Below are 20,576 nucleotides of genomic sequence, written 5' to 3' on the forward strand. Positions count from 1 at the left end.
GGTGAAGGCTAATTTATTTTCTCACTATTTTTTCTCAAAGGTAACAATTCTATGCTCTCAGAACTGCAGAGAAGTACCTGATCATCATTTAAATAAGAATCTGTACTGGAAAAACTTCAAATTTTCCTTTTGCAGGCCACTTTTTTCCACCATCAGCGCTTCCATTTCTACAGCCAGTTTTGTGGTCTGAGAGCATCAGCAGTATGGCAGGATATTCACTTCCTATTTGCTGCATAAAAAGTTAAAGCATTTCTTCACAGTTACAAGAAAAAATGCTGCAGTAATGAGTACGAGGAAATTCTGTCCTCTGTAATCAAATCCGTTTTATGACCTCACAGGAAACTGCCCGATGTGATCATGTTCTGTCCATAGATGTCAAGGGAAACACTGGAGTTGGTGGTTTAGTTGTTAATAATACAAAAGATGGAGCAGGAAATGCTCCCTTAGCTGAGTCACAAAAAGCATTTATTGCTTGATCTTCTGTCGGCTCTGAGCAAGTTGCTACTTCAGACATTTTGACATAAATACAAATATATATATACACTCACACATTGACAGGCAAATTTTGTCAAGCCTTTCCAGTCTCTGTGTTCCACTGAATTCTTTATGTCAATATCCAACTCTCTTCGCATCCAGTGGGTTCCACTCACAAGCACAATAATAAAGTTTGAAATTCCAGGATCTTGAGAATATGTGACTTCTTTTTGCTGAATGCCATTTTTGATCTGTTGATGAATTTATAAATTTCTTTATCTATTTATAAATAAAGAGGGAGGCAGATGTGCTTCTTAGCTATTGGCAGAGGTGGTTTTTACATCACTTCTAATTTCTTCAATGTGGATAATTTTGTAGCTTTTGAGCAATTTAAAGGATACTGGCAAAAGTGCAATTATCAGATTAACAGTTAAACAGTATTATTTTTATTTACTCTTTTGTTTAGGCTTGAAGTCTCCCATCCACCTAGTTTGTAATAGTCTTACTACTGCAACAGCTATAAGTATTATTGCTTTAGTAAACTTAATGCAACTTTTCCAGTTTGTTTTTGTAAATTCTAGTTTGGGAGGGATTTTTTTTTTATAAATCTGACCTCAAGGAGAACACTGAGCTCAAGCTTCTGAAAACCTGTGGGCAAAGGCCTTTTCTTTCAGTCCAGAAGACAAAATTAAATGTGACTTCTGTATAAAAGGTTGAAAATTAAAACACTAATCACTTCAGGCTTATTGGCAACAATTTATCGTGGAGATTTTTTGGTTAAGTATGTTATACTTCAGGGACTTCAATGTACTTTAGTCAAAGCTGAACTAGGAGAGAAACTGGTTCTGAGCAATACAGACACATTGAAGAAGTGCCTAAAGTCAAGTAAGGAATTGTGAGTTATGTTCATTTTCCTCCCCTCTGGGATATTGAGCTCCTGCTGGAACTTCTACAGATCTTCCTATTTAGGTAATTTTCTTTCATTTTATAAAACTGTTCTTTTCTCTTGTGACTTGAAGGTTTTATACAAATGTAAGGCTGTTTCACAGAATCCATTCTGCCTGAGAGGCCATTCCTAATATAATTATCTAATAATAAGCATATGCCATTGCCTTTTCTATAATAATGCTTCTTAGCTAAATTATCTAATCTTAAAAGCATCTCAAGTGTCCAACATCTAATGCTTTCTCTTTATAGCTTGTGAAAAAAAGGGACACTAGAACTACAAGAATATTATTTCTTCTCTTTTTTAGATTTTTTTTTCATTTATATACTTGCCACAAACCATGCACATTTTACCCACACATTTATCCGAAAGTCTATCCGTACACCTGATTTCATATATTTTCCTGAAGCAAATTTTGTTGTTTATTTAGCAACAATAGGATTCATTCCCATATACACTTTTCATAGGGATTTTCTCCACACACACTGACCTGGTGTTTTAGTAATTGCTACGGTGCTTTTACCATTGTTTTTTTCTGTGGTGTCTGCACCTCTTAAATTCCAAAAAGCCTTGTAACAGTTTAGATTTTTCTGTCCGATTTCAGCTGATTGTTATTGATGGAAGATGAACTACAGGAAGGTGAAGCCTGTGGTTTGATCTGAAGCCTGTAAGTTTTGTTATTCTAATCTCTTCTGGCATGGAGTTCTACAGCCATGAGCAGGTTAAAAAAAGGAAAAAGAAAAAGCCCTGTGACCTTTCTTTGGAAGTGGAGAGTTTCACTGAACCAGGAAAGGTGGCACATGTGGAGGATGAAATGGTATCAATAAGGGTTAGAAGGATGGTTAGAAATAGTAAAATAATAAATTGCCAGACGCATGGGCATTTTATTCATTACAGAATAAGTGTGGAAGAAAGGTCAGGGAACATGGTTGCCACAAATCCATGATAATAACAGGTTAAAAAGAAAAAATATAACCTTCGGTTGTGTATTGATTTTGGGGAAAGATCTTTATTTCTGAGCTTAGGAGACTTTCTACATAAGTCCAGCTTCTAACACCTTCAGCCAAGAGTCATGAAAGCTATGCAGAAAGACTCCTACACACAAACACGTTTCTCTTTCTCTTCAGTTTCTACCACTGTGAGAATTATGCATTTTTAATTTCTTTGTAGAACTTCCCTTAAAATGGACTCCTCAGTATTAGGATTACTGAAGTGTTACCTGCAGCTATGTGGGGAGTGGGACTAGAAGAGGTCTAAAGGCTGCCCAGCCTTGGAGTTTCCTCAACTGCACAGTGCAAGAGAGAATTTATTTGAGACATGAGTTTGGTTTGAGTCATTTTGTGTTACCTCAGGGCTTGGCTTTCAAGAAGGCATTTACAGACAAAGTGCTGGTTCTGGGGGCTCTGGGGAAGAACTGGAGTTTGCATTTCTGAGTTTTATTACCCACATGTTTCAGTTGCCCCCAAGAACGTTGGCTAATTGCATTGTATTGTTGATTATAAAAGCCAAAGAAAAACCCCAAGGAAAACGATGCACTGCAGTGCCTCACAGAAACTGTGCTTTCTACTGCTGAAACAGAAAAGGCAATTGGATGTACAAGAAAGAAATACTTCCATGGAGATACAGATGGAAGTGCTTTGTACAGAACCTCATCAGTCCTGTTCCAGGGATTTCAGATGTATATGACTTGTAGTAAGCAGTATATTGGAAGAATTACACAAATTAGCTTAGCAGTGTACATCTGCTGGAGAGCAGCAGTTTATCCCATGTTCCAGGCTGTGTTATCTGGCTCCCAGGTGCAGAAACGACTCCACACTCTCAGCTCACGTGCTCGCTGTGCCAGCTCAATGTGATGGAGCCCTGTGTTCAGGGTGACACGGGAGTGTCAGGGTGACTTGTTCTGAGATCTGAGCAGAGCCCAGGAATTCCAGACCCCTCACTCCACCCCATTAATTCTCCTCACTGCTGCAACTGGCCTTCCAGCAACTTGCAGGTTTGAGGGACACTGATCAATAAGGGGTTTTGCCAAAGCAGCCAGCAGTGGGGAGAATAGAGGTGCTGCTGTGCTGCTGCTGCTTCCCTCTTGCTGTGCCATTTCCTTTTAATTTTCTAGGGTGCCATCTACTCAGGCTCGTAGCAGAGGCTCTGTCTGGAACAGAGGAAGAGCTCTGGGGTGTGTTGGACGTGGCCAGGAGCTGTGTCTCTCTGTATATCTGGATACAGCTGCCACACCAGTAGGTGTGACCTCAGGAAGGCATAAAAACCAGAGCTGTGAGACAGAGTGGAGCTTTTCACAGCTTCATAAACAGGCTAAATGGTAGCAGCATAAGCAGGGCTGCTCCCGTTCTTACTTGGAGGACACACTGTAGGATTCCAGTGTATGCAGGTTTTCATTAAGCTCTGTAACTTTTAATAGTTGATTTTTATGAAAGCACCATGAGTTATTTATTAAGTAGTTTGCATTTGTGGACTATGGGATTTTTACTTGTGCTTTAATGTTATGATTAAAAAATAATTTGGTAACTATGCTTTTATAAAATTTTCATTATCAAATGATGCTGTGTTTAACTGTGGGTTATTTTGTGACTCAATCATGGATTACCTCACAGTGGAGCTCAGAGCTGGGGGCTGTCATTGCAGAGGACATATTTCACCCTGCATGTCTTGCTCATGCTTTTTAACCTTGAAAAACTTGTCAAGTATATCAAGTGTATGAAACTTGTCACCAGTCTTTACACAGGTGTGAACAAGCAGGTTAGTTAGATTTTGTAGGAAACAAAGACTGGGAATGAAGTGAAATGAGTAGTACAAAAAAATGTGATTTCAATTAGTTTGACAATGGAAGGTGGACAGTATGAAATTACCACTGCACAAAGCTTTTTGCCCTAGCTTTTTCTGTCCAGTCCCAGTTCTACTTTCTGGAGAGGAGTAAAAGCCCCCCATGCTTTCAGCTGAAGGGCTCAGAAGTCAGCCATGAACTTTTTTTTTCAATAGCCTGTGAGGAGAAAGGCTGACTGGACAGCCTTGGAGATAAACCACCGTTCCCAAAAGGAAGGAGCTTTCGGGATCTTGGCAGACCAGGATTATCACTCCTTGTTTGTTGGTGGTTAGGGCTCTTGGAGTTTTATTGTCTTGGGGCTGGGGTTTTTGGGGGTGGGGTGGTGATTACGATGTTTTCTTAGCGAGTTGCTGGTACTGGTTCCTCAGAGCTCAGTGTCTGTTCAGAAGTGTTTGCCCTGATGTTTCTCTGCAAGGTTTTATGGAGTTCTGCTGGTTTGCATATGCCCGTGGTGTGCTGCCAACGGGGCTCTGAGGCTCACGGGGTGAAGCTAATCCGTGCTTCTGCACTCTTGGCAGAAATCCTGGCAGGACTTTAGGCCATGAGGGAAGTTGGATGGAGGACAAGGGTCGGGGGGAGGTTGGAAATTGCATTTAAGACTCTGCTGGGAGTCTTAATGCTGGTAATGTGTTCACTGAGATAAAGTAGGAAAAGTGCTGGTTGGGAAAGCTGACAAGAGACCAGGCAGATCCATTTTGGAGCTAGGGATCAGAAGGCTCCTTCCTGACACTTTGCTTGGCTGGACAGGCTTAGTTTACTATTTTAGAGCAAACAACAAAGCAGCTCTGCATTGTGGTGCCAGAGTAGTAATAGAGCACTTCCTGTACTTGAAATTCAATTTTACATTCCCTGCAGAAATACACATGGTTTTCGCTGAAATAAATAGAGTTTAGCATGTTTGGTATTAATATTATTGGCTCCTTGCTATATGTATGCATTTTTGTGCCAGAATACTTTTATATGAGAAAAATATGTCCTGAAAGCTTTTGTAGGGATGAAACACCATACTTTTTACTTGGAAAATGCCTCCAGAAGGTCTCATGTGGTGTTGTGTATTAATCTGTAATAGGAGTGATTCAAACTGACCTTCACAAAGTGTTTAGCTGAGTGAACACTTTCTGTGGTAGGGTTTTCATTTGTAAATCCAGGATGCCAGAGGGAATAAGGGATGGGAAAAAGAAGTACTTCCAGAGTAGCAAACTCTGAAGCTGAACCAACATGAAGGAATGAGATACGGGAGTTGTTGAGCAAAAGGTACAAATGAATTAAGTGGGTTTTTCTGCCAGGCCTTCACTGTTCACCACAGAATACATGAGTGAGGAGCTCTGACACTAAGTCAGCACTGGGAGCTTGGAAAGAGAAGGTGACAGTTCCTGACAGGCTGACTGGTGGTTGAGTTGGTTAGGAGCAGGTGACTGGAGATACACAGGGCAAGAGTTATTTTTTTTCAGGTGCACAGTGAGTGAAGTGTAAAGCTGATAGCATACAGCCACAAGATAATCACCAGCATCTCAATTGCAGGTCTGCATCTTTGGGTGTGCACAGGAGTCGAGAACTGGCAGATAAAAGGGCTGAGAGATTTGTTATCAGGGCCCATTCCAGCACTTGCTGCTCCTCAGGGCTCAGTCAGTCCCTTGCATAAAGCTCTTTGAGTCTAATGCCAGTCCCGTAAGCACAAAGGACATCGAGGCTCTAAGGGTGACAGCAGATCCCAGAGCAAGCTGCCTGGGCTGCTCAGGGGGCAGGCTGTGTGGTAAAGCACCAGGAGGAGTGCAAACTAAAGTACAGCTCTGAGGCATCGATATCAAAGGCAGTACCAGCTCACTGCACCTTCAAACCCCCACTTTGTACAGAAGCAGCTGTGTGATATCGTGCCAGTCCCTGACTGCATCCTACGGATTCAGATCGTTTCAATCAGCAGTAACTGAGCTCAGTACAATTAATTTGTTCCATTCCCCTATGTGGGCACACCCTGGAACAGAAGCAACTCTTTGATTTTCAAATCAGCAGTTCTCTTATGAGATGTTCTACATTACACTTTCAGAATTTCTCATATGCTGTTCCTCTTATACTTTTTCCGTGTCAGGGAACTTTTGTTTGAACATACTTTTGCCTTTTCTGCTCATAATGTGGTATATCGTAATAAATCTTGTTTATTTCTGAAACCTTTCTTACCTGCCATTACTTCTGAGGATTTTTTCCCCATTTTCATCCTTTCAATCAAAGCCTTTTTATGTTGGTCTTTACTGTAAACCAGCAATGTTATTTTTGTTGAGATTTGGTAGACTATTTTTATTGCTTTGTGGAGGTGGGCATTTCAATTACGTAGTTTTAGGATTAGCCAAAATTACAGAGAGGTTTGGAAGGAACAAGGCCTCTTTGGATCCACATCAGCCTAATAAAAAAATCTGTAGAAATACTGTTTCCAACATTCTGGGCCTCATTTGTAGGAAAAAGTACTAAGTTTAATTTCCCTTGTAGTTGAACAGTCACCCTCAAGCTGTCTACTCCTATGCATACATATATACATAAAAATCCTCACGGGGGCACTCTTGGTTTAAGCACAATGTAGAAGAGGTGCAGTTTCATCTTGATTTTCCTTTGTAGTAGACTGACAAAAAAAGCTTAAGGAGCTCCTAGAATGACTTTCAAGTCACAGTTAAAAATAAGCTAAAATAAGTGTTACATAAGGCAAAGGAGCTTCAATTCTGTAATTCTGGTATAAAGCTAATCTAGTTATATAATCTCTACTGCCAGAATTTTGATTTTCACATAAAATAGGGTCATAGTAGGAATGAAAGGTCATTATTTGAAAATTTGGGATTTAGTTGACTTATCTGCCTCATTGTTTTTCTAATTTCTTTTGCAACCATTCCTTTTTTTTTTCTGTATGTAAAAGAAGGGGGAAAATAAACTGTCCCTGCATGTGATGTTATAGCATTCCTGCTGTTACAGGTTATGATGTATAACCCACAGTGACAGGGGAATCCAGGATACCGATGGGAAGAATGTATTTGGTAATTTGGAGGAAGCTTCCTGCTTGTGTCCATTTCTCAAGCCCACAATAATTGAACTGAAATTATTTCTAAATTTGTATACTGTTAAGCTTTTTGACCAGTTAGAACTCTCTTTGCTGTCATTATTAATAAGCAAAACTATTAGTTGTTCAAAGACCAGACATATCGATATTTTATCAATCATAACAACGCCATCACCAAACAGCCCAAGAAAAATTAGTGAAAAGGGAAGAAAATTACATTAAACACCTATTTTTGGCTTTTTTTGTCTTGCTGCAAGAACATTTAGTAGGTGAAACTGAACTGTGTCATGGGCTCTTGAGTGAGGAATTCCTTGGAAGAAACAAGCCTTGTATTCTTCACAAGAAGGATTAGCAGTTCCTAAATGCCTGACTAATTTCTTAAACACAGTCCATGTCGCTGGTACAAAGGGAGCTACAGAACTCCCAATACTTCACTGTTCTCTGCTTCCACTTAACTGCATCAGGACAGAAGCAGTAAAATAAAGAACTAGACAGGGCAGAAGATCCGAGCTCAGAGCAGTTATAAAGTCAAGTCAATCTGAATCATTTGCAACGTGTATTTCCACTGAGTGCAAAAGGATCTGCTCTGAAATGTTCAAAAAAAGCCTCACAAGCTGGAAGCATGTCAGTCATCTTTTTAATGGAAGTGTGGATGAACTGGGGGAAGTCTCCAGGGAGCAGAGTGGGATAATTTGAGTCAGAGGTTACTCGTGGGCTATTTCCACTATTAGTACACAAGCGCTCTGCAGCAGCCTCTGCTTTCCTGCCAGCGGCTCCGTGTTCTCTGTGCTCCACAGGCACCCAAGCTGGGAGCTGCAGCTCCAGCAGGGAGCGCATCAGAGGCAGGAGACCTCTCTGTGCTTTGGGATAATGATTATTATTACTGCCAACACCCCTTTTGGGTGACTGTCAGCTTCAACTATAGCACGAAATTGGCTGTCCTCGTTCGTTAATTAATTTTGTTTGTAAAATACTCCTCGGAGGGAGAGGGAATAAATGTTACCATTAAGGACTTAAATAGGCTTTCAGATGAAATACCATAACCAGCTGCAGGTCAGCAACAAACCATTCTTTGTTAAGGTGTTTTCCTTTTGCAGAGATACAGCCTGAATAAGCTGAATAATCTCATCCTTTTAAGGCAGACTGTTAAGGTGGACTAATTCTATGATCAAAAATAGTCTATAGATCATAATAGCAGGAAGAAATAAATGTCAAACTATTTGTTATTTTAGTAGAGCATTTTCTGTGTGAAAAGGGCTACAATCTCCTACTCTGTATAATAAATATAGCTATTATATTTTAATACTTTATATATTTTTGACCTGTTACCAATGTTTAAAAGTAATAACCTTAAGAAGAATTAAACCTTCTCTGGTCCATCCAAGAATTGTCAAGCACTGAAATCAAGACTGATATATATATATATATATAAATCAGAATTCTAATCTTACCCAGGTTATTAAAAAAAAAAAATCAAACAAACCATAGACTCCTTTAGATTGAAAAAGGTCTTTGAGTCCAACCATTCCCTCAGCCCTGCCAAGGCCTCCACTAAACCACAAGTGCCACATCTGCATGGCTTAAATCCCTCCAGGGATGGGGACTCCACCACTCCCCCGGGCACCCTGTTTCAGCAGTAATTTTAGGTAACTGCTTATTAATTTTAGCATTAAAAATAAGGAGTGTGTTAAATTGCTTCATAATAGATTTTAAAAGACCCAGACAATTGACATCTCAGTATAAGCCTGAAATTAGAAGGAAATTTAGTAATTTGCTGAACCATCCTTTGACCTTTCAGCCACTGCACACTGTACACTTAATTCAGAAGTTGTTTTACAGAATGGAATATAAAAATCATAAAGAACTTCAATATTGTATGGACACCTTAGGAAAAACTAGAGCATTTTGTAAGTACATAAAGCTGGCAAGAAGCATCTAGGGAGGGAGATATTTACGCACTGGAAAGGGATAGGCAGGAAATGGCTGTTGACGACAGTGGTTTGCAAAAGCCTATATAAAATGACCAAATGTATCACTGTAGGTTTTAGCAGAAGAAAAATTACCTGTTGTAGAAAAATACTTCAGTAAGGAATTCTAAAGGGTGGTAGATTTGGATTAAAAAATGGCATATGAGATGAACATAGGTAAGAATTCCAATTTTGTATTCATCTCCAATTAAATTCACAATTCATCTGGTGTCACAGTGCATTGAAACCTCTGGACAATGCAAACAAAGGGGTCATACAGTTAACAGTGGTGTCTGAAAGAGGTGTGAGTGAGTAGGCTGTTCCCAGTTCTAGGTAACCCAGGAATCTACTCTCTTTCAAGAAGCTTCATCTGGAATGCTGTCTAATAAGTCTAATTACTATTTTTTTAAATCCAGCATTAATTACTTTATAATGACCTATAGTTTTTTTCTGTTTATTAGTTCATATATTTTAATATCAGTCTTTTTAGTGTAATGCTATAAATAACTTGTATTTTCTTGTTCTATAAGCTTGTGAAATGATTTTCCCAAAGGTAAAATTGGGATATCTTAAAAGCTTTTAATTGTTTCACCAGTATTTCATGGAGAGAAAAGCTGTTTTCAGACGTAAATAATTTGACAAATAACCAGGGGTAAAATCAGACATGAAAAGGACTAGGATCATCCTGAGGGAGGGAGCTCAGAAGAGCAGAGGCTTGAACAGAAGTGATTCTACTACAGCTGCATTCTTAGGGCTGTATATTTTTTCATAACTAAGTCCACATACACAAATGGAAATCTCAAGGACAGAAATGTTCTCCACCCAGTTAATTATTTCCTGACCTTGGGAAGATCCACCTCCAGCTGGTGAGGAATGCCTCTCTAATGAGACATGCTAAAATCAAAGGTGATGCAGGGCTCTGGAACTTAATAACCTCTCCTGAGCTCAGAAATCTGGGTCTCATGGCAGCACTGCCCAAGCTGCTGGGGTCAAGTGACATCCAGACTGCAAAACGTGGGTGAAAGTAGGAAGGCACCAGCAAGAGTCCATGGCAAAGGACAGAGAGCCAATTACCAGGGACGTGGTGTTGTGCAAAGGAAAGTAAACTTAATGCCCTAATAAAGCAAAATTGAGGTAAATGGAGTTTTAAGAGGTACAAAAGTCTTTCCCAGGCATAAAAAACCTCTTCTGTTTTGTGAAGCTGAATGGGGAGAGTGCTCCATGCTGAAGGAAAACACCAGAGAAGAAAAACAGCTCAACATTTCTGTACATCAGGGATCTGAGATGGCCTAGTGCTGTTGATACAATTTCAGTGTCTTGCCTTCCTAAGCCACAGATCTTCAGATCCACAGGCAGCTGTGTCTGCTAACAATGAGCAGCCTGGGCTGCACTTTGCTCCTCATCAGAGGAAATGCAGAGCGTGCTCTGTAATTCATCTTTCTGACCCAGTTCATAAGAAACACTGCTCGTACTGGCAGGATCTCGCCTGACAGAAGGCATGTCAGCAAGAGCTTTTGCTCAGTCTCACTCCACTGGCCACAACAGAAGTGAGTACCAAAGCGATTGTCCTGGAAACTGCTGTTCTTGCTGTAATGCTCAGCGCTTGCTTTTAGGAAAATAGCAATCTATTTCCTTTATTTGCAGCAAATGAAAAAGGGAAATTCACAAACAGTGTTATTAGACAATCTTGTAGTTCACAGATGACAGTTGGAAACAGATAAATGTTTTATTGGCTAAACAGGAAAAAGAGCTGAATTGTAATACTAAGTTCAAATGAATTTTCTTTGAGAGTATTTCTCTGATACCCTTTTAAGAGTTTAAATCTATGGAAAATCATAGGAATGGATATTAAATTTAAAAATCAAGATAAATACTTGGTTTATTTCTGATCACATCAGTTGGCCTGCCACAGTAACATTCTTCCTACCTGTCCAACTGATTGAAGAGTAACAAGCTGTAGGCTCCTCCCTCCTCAGATGAATCCCAGTATTAAATGTGACGCTTTCACCAAATGTTTCACCTTTTAAGTACTGTCCATGTAGTCCTCGAAGGAAAGCATGGATATGTTAGGTAGGCATGGCTAGAAATGGTCAATAGCTGTTCTTGCAATGAACATTGTGCCTGACAGGAAATTCTGATGCATTTGACACTGGTACCCATACAGGGTATTCTTTGTCTGCTGTCACTGTACTCATTTCTTGCTATTTGCCACAATTAGACACAAACTGTAAAATGTCTGGGATCTGTAAACAAAATCTTAAATGGACAACACCAACTTTCCCCAAGCTCCTACTCTTTTCTTCCTAATTTTTCACTCAAAATACCCTAATTTTGAGGTTACTTACAATTTTCTCAGGAAGTTCCCTTAAAGTTGGTGGGGAATTTTGGTCATGTCAGAGCAGACACTATAGCAGGGAAAAAAGCTTCAAGAATTGTTGTGGAATTTTCACTTCTTTATTAATGTTACAGAGGGATTTCCCCTTCTTTCCACTCCTGTGGAAAAAAAAGTAACTTTTAATCTGCTGTATTTGTGGCACCTTTAGGAATTCATAGCCATACTTAAAAAGACTCAGCCCCTCAGTGCCCTTACTCTTTATTGCCCCATCTATTCCTATAGTCCTGGTTTGATAGGGAAATGGGATTCTCTGGGAGCAAACAGGACAAGGAAGGTGGCTGTCCTTGTCATTGGCTTGCAGTTTTCACTAGACACTGTCCTATCAAGCCAGCCCATAATCAGAACATTCCAGTTTTGGCTGTGGTTTCATGACCCTGCTGTGGATCCCAAGCATGCACACTCAGTCCCTGTGTTTCCTGTGTTCTGAAGTCCCATCAGGCAAAGGCTGTTAACCCAGCAGTGCTGATTGGGAGGCAGAGCCAGCAGCGAGAGCAGCGTCACCTCTTTCCTTCGCTCTCATGTGTGAGAGGAAGAGAAAACCACTGCGTCTTGCATCAGCTAAAAAGGGAAGATTGGTTGTCATCTACTCCCCAAACTGTCCCCTCCCTTGGCTCACTGCGGGCAGGGCTGACCAGAAATGTTTTGACAAACCCTGACAAGGTAAGTGGGACTGTACATGGTCACACTTTCCTGCTGTCTGCAGATTCAAGGCACCAGGTTTTTTCCGGATATTCTTTTTCAAATTTTATTTTGCAATAGCAGGTACAGGAAATGATGCCACAAGCAAAAAAAAGTTCACAGAGAAGATGAAGTAACTCTGTAATTTGCAGATCTGGCATCTAGGCATAGATAATTTATAATTTCCATGTCTTCTGTGTAGTCTTTGTGGTACATGGAAAATGCAAAAGAAAGGAGATGGGGATGCTTTACCTGTACAAGAACAAACAGGGCTCTTCAAACAACAAGGTAATCTCTAAAACTGTTTGTTCAGAAGCAGTAGGTCACACTCTGTATTAAATACTGACAGTGCTGTTCCAGAAAATGAGATATGAAAGAACAAGATTGTCCTCTGTGCATTTTTTAAAATCATAAAAAGGATAATTTTTTTTGTCCCAAAATATTCCTGAATGTACATTCTTAGAATAGTTAGAACTATTAAAACGTCAGTTTTATAATAATGTTTCTTCTCTGTTTCTGGGTCAGCTAACTACAGTTGTCAACTTCTTCAGCTTTTGGGATTGACCACTGTAAGTGCAGTCATCAAACTTTCTTTTAGGAGCCTTCCTAGGTAAAAAGTGCTAAAAAATGCAGCCAAATATATCACAAGCTACAGGTTACAATAATGTAGTCCTGTAGAGCTGTGACTTCTAAGTATTTCCTAGAACAATACTCCTGGGATTCCTGACAGCTACACTGAAAATGAAAGCCTTCCATATTCAGCTCGGGATCAGAGAAATAACTCGAAAGACAAACAGTTTAATTAATTTTAAGGGTTGTCTGTCAAACAAGAGCTGAGCAATCAAAGGCTGACAGCTTCCTGTCCTAGGGCGAGTTGTCTCACCTCACTGAGGTGGCTGCAGTCCAGGTTCTTCTGGCTCTGACTCCACTGCAAACATCTGCCGTGGCAGCAGTTCATCCTGGTTGGTGTCTGTGTGTACCTGAAAAGGAGGTAAATGTTCTCACACTTGGTGGGACAAAGTAGGAGCTACTTAGCAGAATAGTATCTTCACAGGTTTTCAGGGCTCTTCGTCTTGGGGAAAAAAAAAGAAAACAAAACCCAACTCAAACCAAAACCAAAACCAAAACACCTCTGACTGCATCTGGATACCTTCTCTGAAATTTTATCTTGTACTAATCTCCAGTTCAAATAGGGAACTGTAAATCATTCGAGGTAAAACAGCTGACAATACATTTCATATCTAAAATGTAGCCCTCTTTCTGCAGGAACAGTGATCAACAGTAATGCTGAGCACACAGGCCAACTGCACGATGTGGATGGAAGCAAAGACATCTAAAACCATTTAATTCAATTCTTAATGCTAGGGAATCTCAGTAGAAAATGGTTTCTGTGAGCCAGCTGCTGTTACTACTACATGGGCTATCAACTTCTACTGGCTGGGGTCTAATTCCTAGAAATTGCTTTATGCCAAAATCATTACTGCCTAATTAGAGCCCACAAGAAACAAGGGGATGAGCCAGGGAAGCTCCATGGCATTGTGGGCACAATCGCATGTTTACAGACCGCTGCCAGACACAGAGAGCAGAGTGGTTGGTTGGTCAGGCTTGTACAAAAATGCTTTTGTGGCTGCCTTTAAGGGCTGGGAATTTATTGGCAGTTATTTCACCCATGGATCACCAGGTTCTTATTCAAAACCAAGACTGCAGAGTTTTCCTTTCCCCTTCCTTATTTCTTTTGTTTCACTGGAGGGCTGAGTTCACTCTAGAGATCTGGTTTGGGAGGGAAAGACCTGATTTTTGCTGAAAAAATAAAACTGTGAGAATCAAAGTCCTTTAACTATGCAACATTGTCTAAATTTAAAAACAATCCTTAGAATGCAAAGGACAGACTAATATTACAAGGTCCATAATTTATTTTTCTGATCTGTTACTTAGGCATTCTGAGAAACAAGTCATGATTGGAATTAGATTTTTTCCCAATCATCTTGGACATTAGGAAAAATGTATATCTGGTATTTGGGTTAAGAAAAACCTTATCTGTTTAGCTGTTACTTGATTTTTTTCAAAAGCATTTAATTTCAGTCACTTCTATTGCAATGTTTTGTGGGATGTTTTTTTTATTAGGTGTGCAAAACTAAAGGTATTTGAAAAAATGCTGCTGCAATTTAATTTATACCACACAGAAGAGAAGCTGTATTTAGTCTGAGATTTTGTAAAATGCATTGCCAACGAACCACATAATGTATTAAGCAGATATATCCATGCATCTTAATGCAGGATTGAATACTGAAAGCACAAGAAGCAGGAGAAGGCTCAGGGAAGGGACAATGATCAGGGCAGCACACTGCTTGTCATCCTCTGATTCCCCACAAAAATCTTTCCAGAAAGCTGGATTTTACCTTAACATGGGTGTGTCTGGATTCCACCTTCTGAGGAGAAAACCTGTCCTGCTTCTGCATTCCACTTCCTGAGGGTATGAGTTTTTCTCCTCACAGGCACCTTTATTCTCAAAAAGGAAAAGGGAAGAACATCTCAGTCCTGCACTGAGTTTTTCCCTCATGGGCACCTTTTTTCCCCCAAAGGAGAATGAAAGAGCATATTTTCCTCCCACGCTTTTCCTCTCATGGAAAAAGGAAAACGGGCCTAAATGGGCAATGGAAAGCCATTTCTGTCCCACACCGGGCTTTTCCCTCACGGCTAGCTTTATTCCCCGAGAGGGGAATGGAAGAGCATCTCCTTCCCACCCTTCTCCCCTCACGGACATGTTTATTCCACGTAAGGGGAATGCAAGAGGATCTTCCTCCCTCCCGTGCTGAGTCTTCCCCTTCCGGGCACCTTTATTCCCCCAGGGGAATCGAAGAGCCTCTCCCTTCCTCCCTCTCTCCCTCCCGTGCTTTTTTCCTCACAGGCACCTTTACTCTCCTAAAGGAAATGGAGAATATCCCTCCCGTGCCAAGATTTTTTCCCCCATCGGCACCTTTATTCCCTAAGGGGGGAATGGAAGAGCATTTCCCTCCCTCACACGCTTTGACCTCACAGGTACCTTTATTCCCCAAAGGGGAAAGGAAGAGCATCTCCTTCCCGCCCTTCTCCCCTCATGGGCGCCTTCATTCCCTAAGAGATTGGAAGACCCTCTCCTTCCCGTACTTTTTCCTTCCCTCACGGGCATTATTGCCCCAAAGTGTAATGGGAGAGCATCTCCCTCTCCCACCCTCACGTGCTTTTCCCTTTACGGGCCCGCTTATTCTCGTAAGGGAAAGGGAGAATATCCCTGCTGCGCTGAGTTTTCCCCTCATGGGCACTTTTATTTCCTAGGGGAGGAATGGAAGAGCATTTGCCTCCCTCACAGGCTTTTCCCCTCACGGGTGCCCTCCCCAAAGGAAAGGAAGAGCATCGTCATTCCCGCCCTTTTCCCCTCACGGGCACCTTCTATGAACAAGAGGTGATTGGAAGAGCCTCTTCCCTCTCTCCCGTGCTTTTCCCCTTACGGGCACATTTATTCTTCTGGGCTGAGTTTTCCCCTCACGGGCACCCTTATTCCGCAAAGGGGAATGAAAGAGCATCTTTCCCTCCTACACTTTTTGCCTCACGGGCACCTTTATTCTCCTAAGGGAAACGGAGAATATCCCTCCCGCGCTGAGTTTTCCCCTCACGGGCACCTCCATTCCCCCAAAAGGGGGATGGGAAGAGCATTGTCATCCCTCAGGGGCACCTTTATTCCCGGACCGGGGAAGGGACGAGGCTTTCTCCTCCTCGCCCCGAAGACCGAGCGGTGCCCGCAGCCGCAGCGCGCGCGCGCGCGCCGGGCGCGAGTCCTGCAGCGGTTTCGCCGCGGCCCCGCCCCTTTCTAATCGCGCCGCCATCCCCGAGCGGCGGCGGAGGGATTCCGGGCGGAGGGATCCGCACGCTGGGGCCGGTGGCCGGGCAGGGAGGGCGGGAGGCGGGCAGGCAAGGCAGAGAGGGGAGGAGGGCGAGGACGAGGCAAGCGATGCGGCGCGGCCGCGCTGGCTGAGGCGAGGTGGCCCCATAGCTCGGGAGGACGGGGGTGGGGAGCGGAGCTGGTGCCGCGGAAGCGGTGGCGGAGCGGCAGGAGAACAGCTGGGGAGGGGTCGGGGGGCGCTCCGGGAGCGGCGAGGGGAGAGCGGAGCCTGAGGGGAGCGGCCAGCGCGGGGGAAGGGCGAGGCTGCGGGGCCGGGCGGCGTGTGCCGGTCCTGCCGCTCTCTGGCGTCGTAGTTTAGTGGAAAAGGGAAGGGATAGAAAAGGGAACTGATTTAAAATAGCCCCCGATCCCTCCGGGGGCCGGTTCCCTGTCGGTGCCATTGCGGGGGGGCAGCGGGGCTCTGGTGCAGCCGCAGCCCGGGGTGCTTGGCTGCGAGAGGGGCGGGGGTCGCTGCCCTCGCTGCTCCCCTCGCCTGGGCTTGGGGCTTTTTTTGTGGGGAAGGGGCAGGATGAGCTTGCGGAGTTTCGCTGGAATTTCTCCTTCCTTTCTGAGGCGCTGCCGCTGCTGAAGCAGATTTTTCCTTCCTCTCTCTTTTTTTTTGTCTGATGCAGAATCCCAGTAGCTAGGCAGCCTCCCTCTTTTCTTTCCTTCCTTCCTTCCACCTCTTCGCTATGTAGGAAGGGAGAGGCATCAATGGAAAGGCTGAAATACGCGTAGATGGACTTTTGAATGCATTTTTTCTTGAAAGAGGAAGATAAATCCCGCTTGCCAGTGCGCTGACTTTTGTTGGTGTTGCATCGCTTGGTAAAAATGGGGTTCACTCACTCCAGCTGAATCCTTGGAGCATTCCAGAGAGTTGCTGCAGTGAAGGACTTATCTTTATTTTTTGCATCAGAGGAGCTGCATTGATGTTAACCATTTTTTTGTAAAATGGAGAACGAGATCTTCACACCCCTTCTGGAGCAGTTCATGTCGAGCCCTCTTGTCACCTGGGTAAGCGTTCATTTTCCCCTCACACGTTCCTGGTTTTATTTGCTCATTGTCTGAGAAGAGCCTTGCGGCAGGGGAGCGAGGTGGACTTGGTGTCACGGTGCTGCTGCTTGTTCTGTTCCAGGTGAAGACCTTCGGACCGCTGGCTGGAGGAAATGGGACCAACCTGGAGGAATATGTGGCGCTGGTGGATGGAGTGTATCTGAACGAAGTCATGCTGCAAATGTGAGTGTGGGCAAGTGCTGCCTTGGGGTAATTTTTTGCTGGTTTGTTTCTCTTGTATTTTTTGCTGCCTTATGAAGAATCCTTTTCCCCCTCTCCCCTTATTGACCTTGGTAAATTACTTTCATTTGTGCGTGACACGGTCATGTGGTGAGTTAAGAGGAGACATGGGATCGTGGCAGATCCCGACTCTGCAAAGCCGAAAGTCCGAGCAATGTATTTGCAGGATGTATAGTATGATACAGGCTGAATCATCATTGTAGAACTTACTGGAAAATGGGATGACTGTAAATAGTTTCCCAGATTTCCACTGAGAGGCATAAAAAAGGTTCATCCTGCTGTAAGTCATGCTCATAAAGAAAATTTTGAATAAATTTGCTTGGCTAATAAGGTTCTAATCCATGTCTTGGTGCACGTGACATGCAACTTAAGGATGGCATGCAACTCACACAGGGTTGTTCACTGAGCAAAAGGACTGCCCTTAAACTCCTTCCTCTTCATTTTCCACACCTCCTAATTAGAGTACATAGCACTTGAGCAGTAAAGCTGATGCTTTAATTGCGAGTGTAGAAAGTTTTCTGGCTATACCCAACAGAAGAAACATTTTTACATGGGGTTATAAACTGTTTTTTGAAAACTCTGGTTGTCAGAAAAAAATCCTTTACAGTGGCTCTCTGTTAATCATAATTTTGACTGGAATGTTGCCCACTACTGTCATGCTAGAGAGTAACACTTGTCAGGTGTCTAGTGATATAATCATAAAAGTGTTACTAGTGCAAAAATTTCTGCATACCTTTTTTTTTTTTTTGATATTTTGAGTCTCTGCAGAGAAATACATCTATTTTCTGTATAGGTATGAAAAGCTGTGGGCTTATGGCCGGCTGGGTACATCCATCAGTGTGTGAGCAGCTTGTGTTGGCAGCTGTTCCTCAGGAGCACTGCTCAGGGATGGGCATCCTCTTGCTCTGTTTATAGCTTTTATTCATATTTAGTGCTTTAAAAGTTATTACCCTTGGTGTTCAGCTTATGTAACTAATCTGTGTCAAAAGAGCAACACTTTATTACATTTAAGTGTGAATTCACAGCCTTTTGAAATCAGTATTTTCTTTGTTACCTACTTCTGTACAACTAAGACTCCCAAGTATTCACTTCTAGTATTCATTCCAATGTTGAAAAACATGGAAAAGTTGGTGAAATTGAACTTTTTGAAAAAAAAAATCTGAGTGGATTCTGGCACACTTAAATAAGAATTTTAAGTGATGCATTTCACTGAAGAGTAGTATTTTTATTTTATGACTTCTTTCTTTTTTGCTTGGATTACATAAAGTAAGTAGATTGTCAGTTGTGGCCACGCATTTGATATGTAGAGCTTCTTTGGGATAAAAAAGTTTGACAGCTGGAAGGCAAATTTAGCGCTGGAACAAGGTGATTTTGAAGAATATAATCTTAAACTTTTTTCAGTCAGTTTTTTAATACTGAGTATAACAAAATGCAAAATGGAAAACTCTGGAGAAGGAACATTCCCATGCCGAAGGCCCTGTGTTGAATTTGGCTGTGACTTTGTGCATCCTTGACCCCATGCCATGACTACTGTACTTAGGAAGCATTGGGTGTGTATGTGTAAAAAATACACAGTGGAGATGTCAATTCTTTAAAAATTAGTTTGGTATTAAGAACAGTGAAAACTACCTCAAACTGGAGGTGTGTGGAAAAGCATTGGTGTACAAATAAAATTAATTTTAGAAATATGTCACTGCACTGGAAGGTCTTTTGGGAGCTGAGATGTATCGTGGCTGGTTACTTGCTTAGAATTGCCTCTTAGAACTCTGTTCATATTTTGGGAAAGTTCAGTTTGTTTTGGGTTTTGTGCCAGGATTGAAATAGGGGAAAAATTGTTTCATATTTTGCAGTGTGGTCCTGTCTGTGGTGAAGTCACTGTGGAAACCTGTGTTAACTTTTAGTCCTGTTCATTTTGAATATCCACCTATTAAGCAAGTGTCTTCATTTGCAAAAACACTTCCAAGATGCAGCTCTAACTAATCATCAATACGGTTTATTAACTGTATTTTCCATTTTTATTTCTCTTTTATTTTCCTTTCATTCTTTACTACCATAATATTGAGGAAATGTGGCAGAAAAATTTATATCGTGTGACTTCAAAAGAAGGGTGTTTTTCTTCAGAATGTTGGGCTTGGGGAAGTTTTTTTTGTTGTTTGGTTTGGGTTTTTTTTAAAGCTCAGTGACTTCACTTGAGAACTAGAGGTCTGTGGTTAGGAGCTGTGGCAGTGGGGGCTGTTAGAGATGCTGTGGTCCTGCTGCACATATGCTTTAATACTTACTTTTTCTTGCCAAATGTTGAAAATACAAATTCTGTGACCATAAAAGTGAGTGTTAATATTGGATTAGGCAAGGTTTGTAAACACTTACACAGTCCAAAAAAAAAAAAAGTGGCTTTGTTAGTTAGAGAAGGTTTTTTTTTCAGTTAGAAAATAGTCAATCCTGCACTCCATCATCTGCAAGTAAGAGTCCAGCATTTGTTTCTCCTTGTGCTTGTCTGGATCAACTTTATTTTCAACAATTGTAATGATTCAGACAGGGAAGAGTGGTGTCAGCATTGGAATAGTTGCAGGATGCTGATGGTGCTGAGATTTATCAGCGCTGAGTTTATTAGTACCTCATCCATGAGAGAATTCATTACATTCCTTGTATGCTTTTTACCTTTGGATGTTTTGGGACATGTGAAAAATTGCCTACATTCTGTTCAGTGACCAGTTAACATCTGAAGGGCTCTTCCTTGCTGGAGATGCTACAGGCCAATTGATACTATTTTTTAAATTTTATTTTTAATTAAGGAGAGTCCCAGTGTTTATAATATTAGTTCCTAACTTGAGAGAATGTCTCTAATTTCCTGTTTAAATTTAGGTCCCATTCTTCAGAAGTATCTTGTTACTTACCTTCTGCTGGGATCAGTCAGTATCTGATACTTGTGGATAGAAACCCATCTGTCTTTCTAAATCTGAGCCTTTATCTTTGTGCTCTTTGATACAAAAAAGGGGTCATGCTTCTTGGAAATAAATCAGAGCAC

At 41.8% G+C, this 20,576-nt stretch overlaps 1 protein-coding gene and 1 long non-coding RNA gene across 31 annotated transcripts in view; one reads left to right on the plus strand and one right to left on the minus strand.

Moving 5' to 3' along the window:
• Positions 1–542: 542 nt before the first annotated feature.
• On the minus strand, positions 543–16,205 carry LOC137471700 (uncharacterized). Of its 7 annotated transcripts, none has more exons than XR_010997789.1 (5): positions 16,106–16,205; positions 14,739–14,845; positions 13,223–13,319; positions 11,612–11,759; positions 543–753 (listed from the first exon to the last, which is right to left on the minus strand). It is a non-coding gene; the product is annotated as an uncharacterized lncRNA (long non-coding RNA). The 7 variants fall into 7 exon arrangements; XR_010997791.1 differs by lacking the exon at positions 16,106–16,205 and adding an exon at positions 15,828–15,995 and having other exon boundaries at positions 14,739–14,838; XR_010997788.1 differs by lacking the exon at positions 16,106–16,205 and adding an exon at positions 15,642–15,784.
• Positions 16,206–16,251: 46 nt separating this feature from the next.
• The window catches only part of CCDC88A (coiled-coil domain containing 88A), a 64,484-nt gene continuing 60,159 nt past the window's right edge, over positions 16,252–20,576 (plus strand). For 7 of the 24 annotated variants that reach the window (XR_010997786.1, XM_068186186.1, XM_068186190.1 and 4 more), the window contains exons 1-2: positions 16,486–17,272; positions 17,394–17,494. Coding sequence is in view for 23 of the 24 variants with exons in the window: in XM_068186186.1 (XP_068042287.1) it covers positions 17,210–17,272; positions 17,394–17,494 (164 nt within the window). In the remaining variant the exon portion in view is untranslated. Of the gene's footprint in view, positions 16,358–16,485; positions 17,273–17,393; positions 17,495–20,576 lie in introns of those variants that run through there. The other 17 variants (XM_068186192.1, XM_068186193.1, XM_068186196.1 and 14 more) reach the window with 8 other exon arrangements.

This window comes from Anomalospiza imberbis, chromosome 3 (assembly GCF_031753505.1).
Source record: "Anomalospiza imberbis isolate Cuckoo-Finch-1a 21T00152 chromosome 3, ASM3175350v1, whole genome shotgun sequence".
NCBI classification, from domain to species: Eukaryota; Metazoa; Chordata; class Aves; order Passeriformes; family Viduidae; genus Anomalospiza; species Anomalospiza imberbis.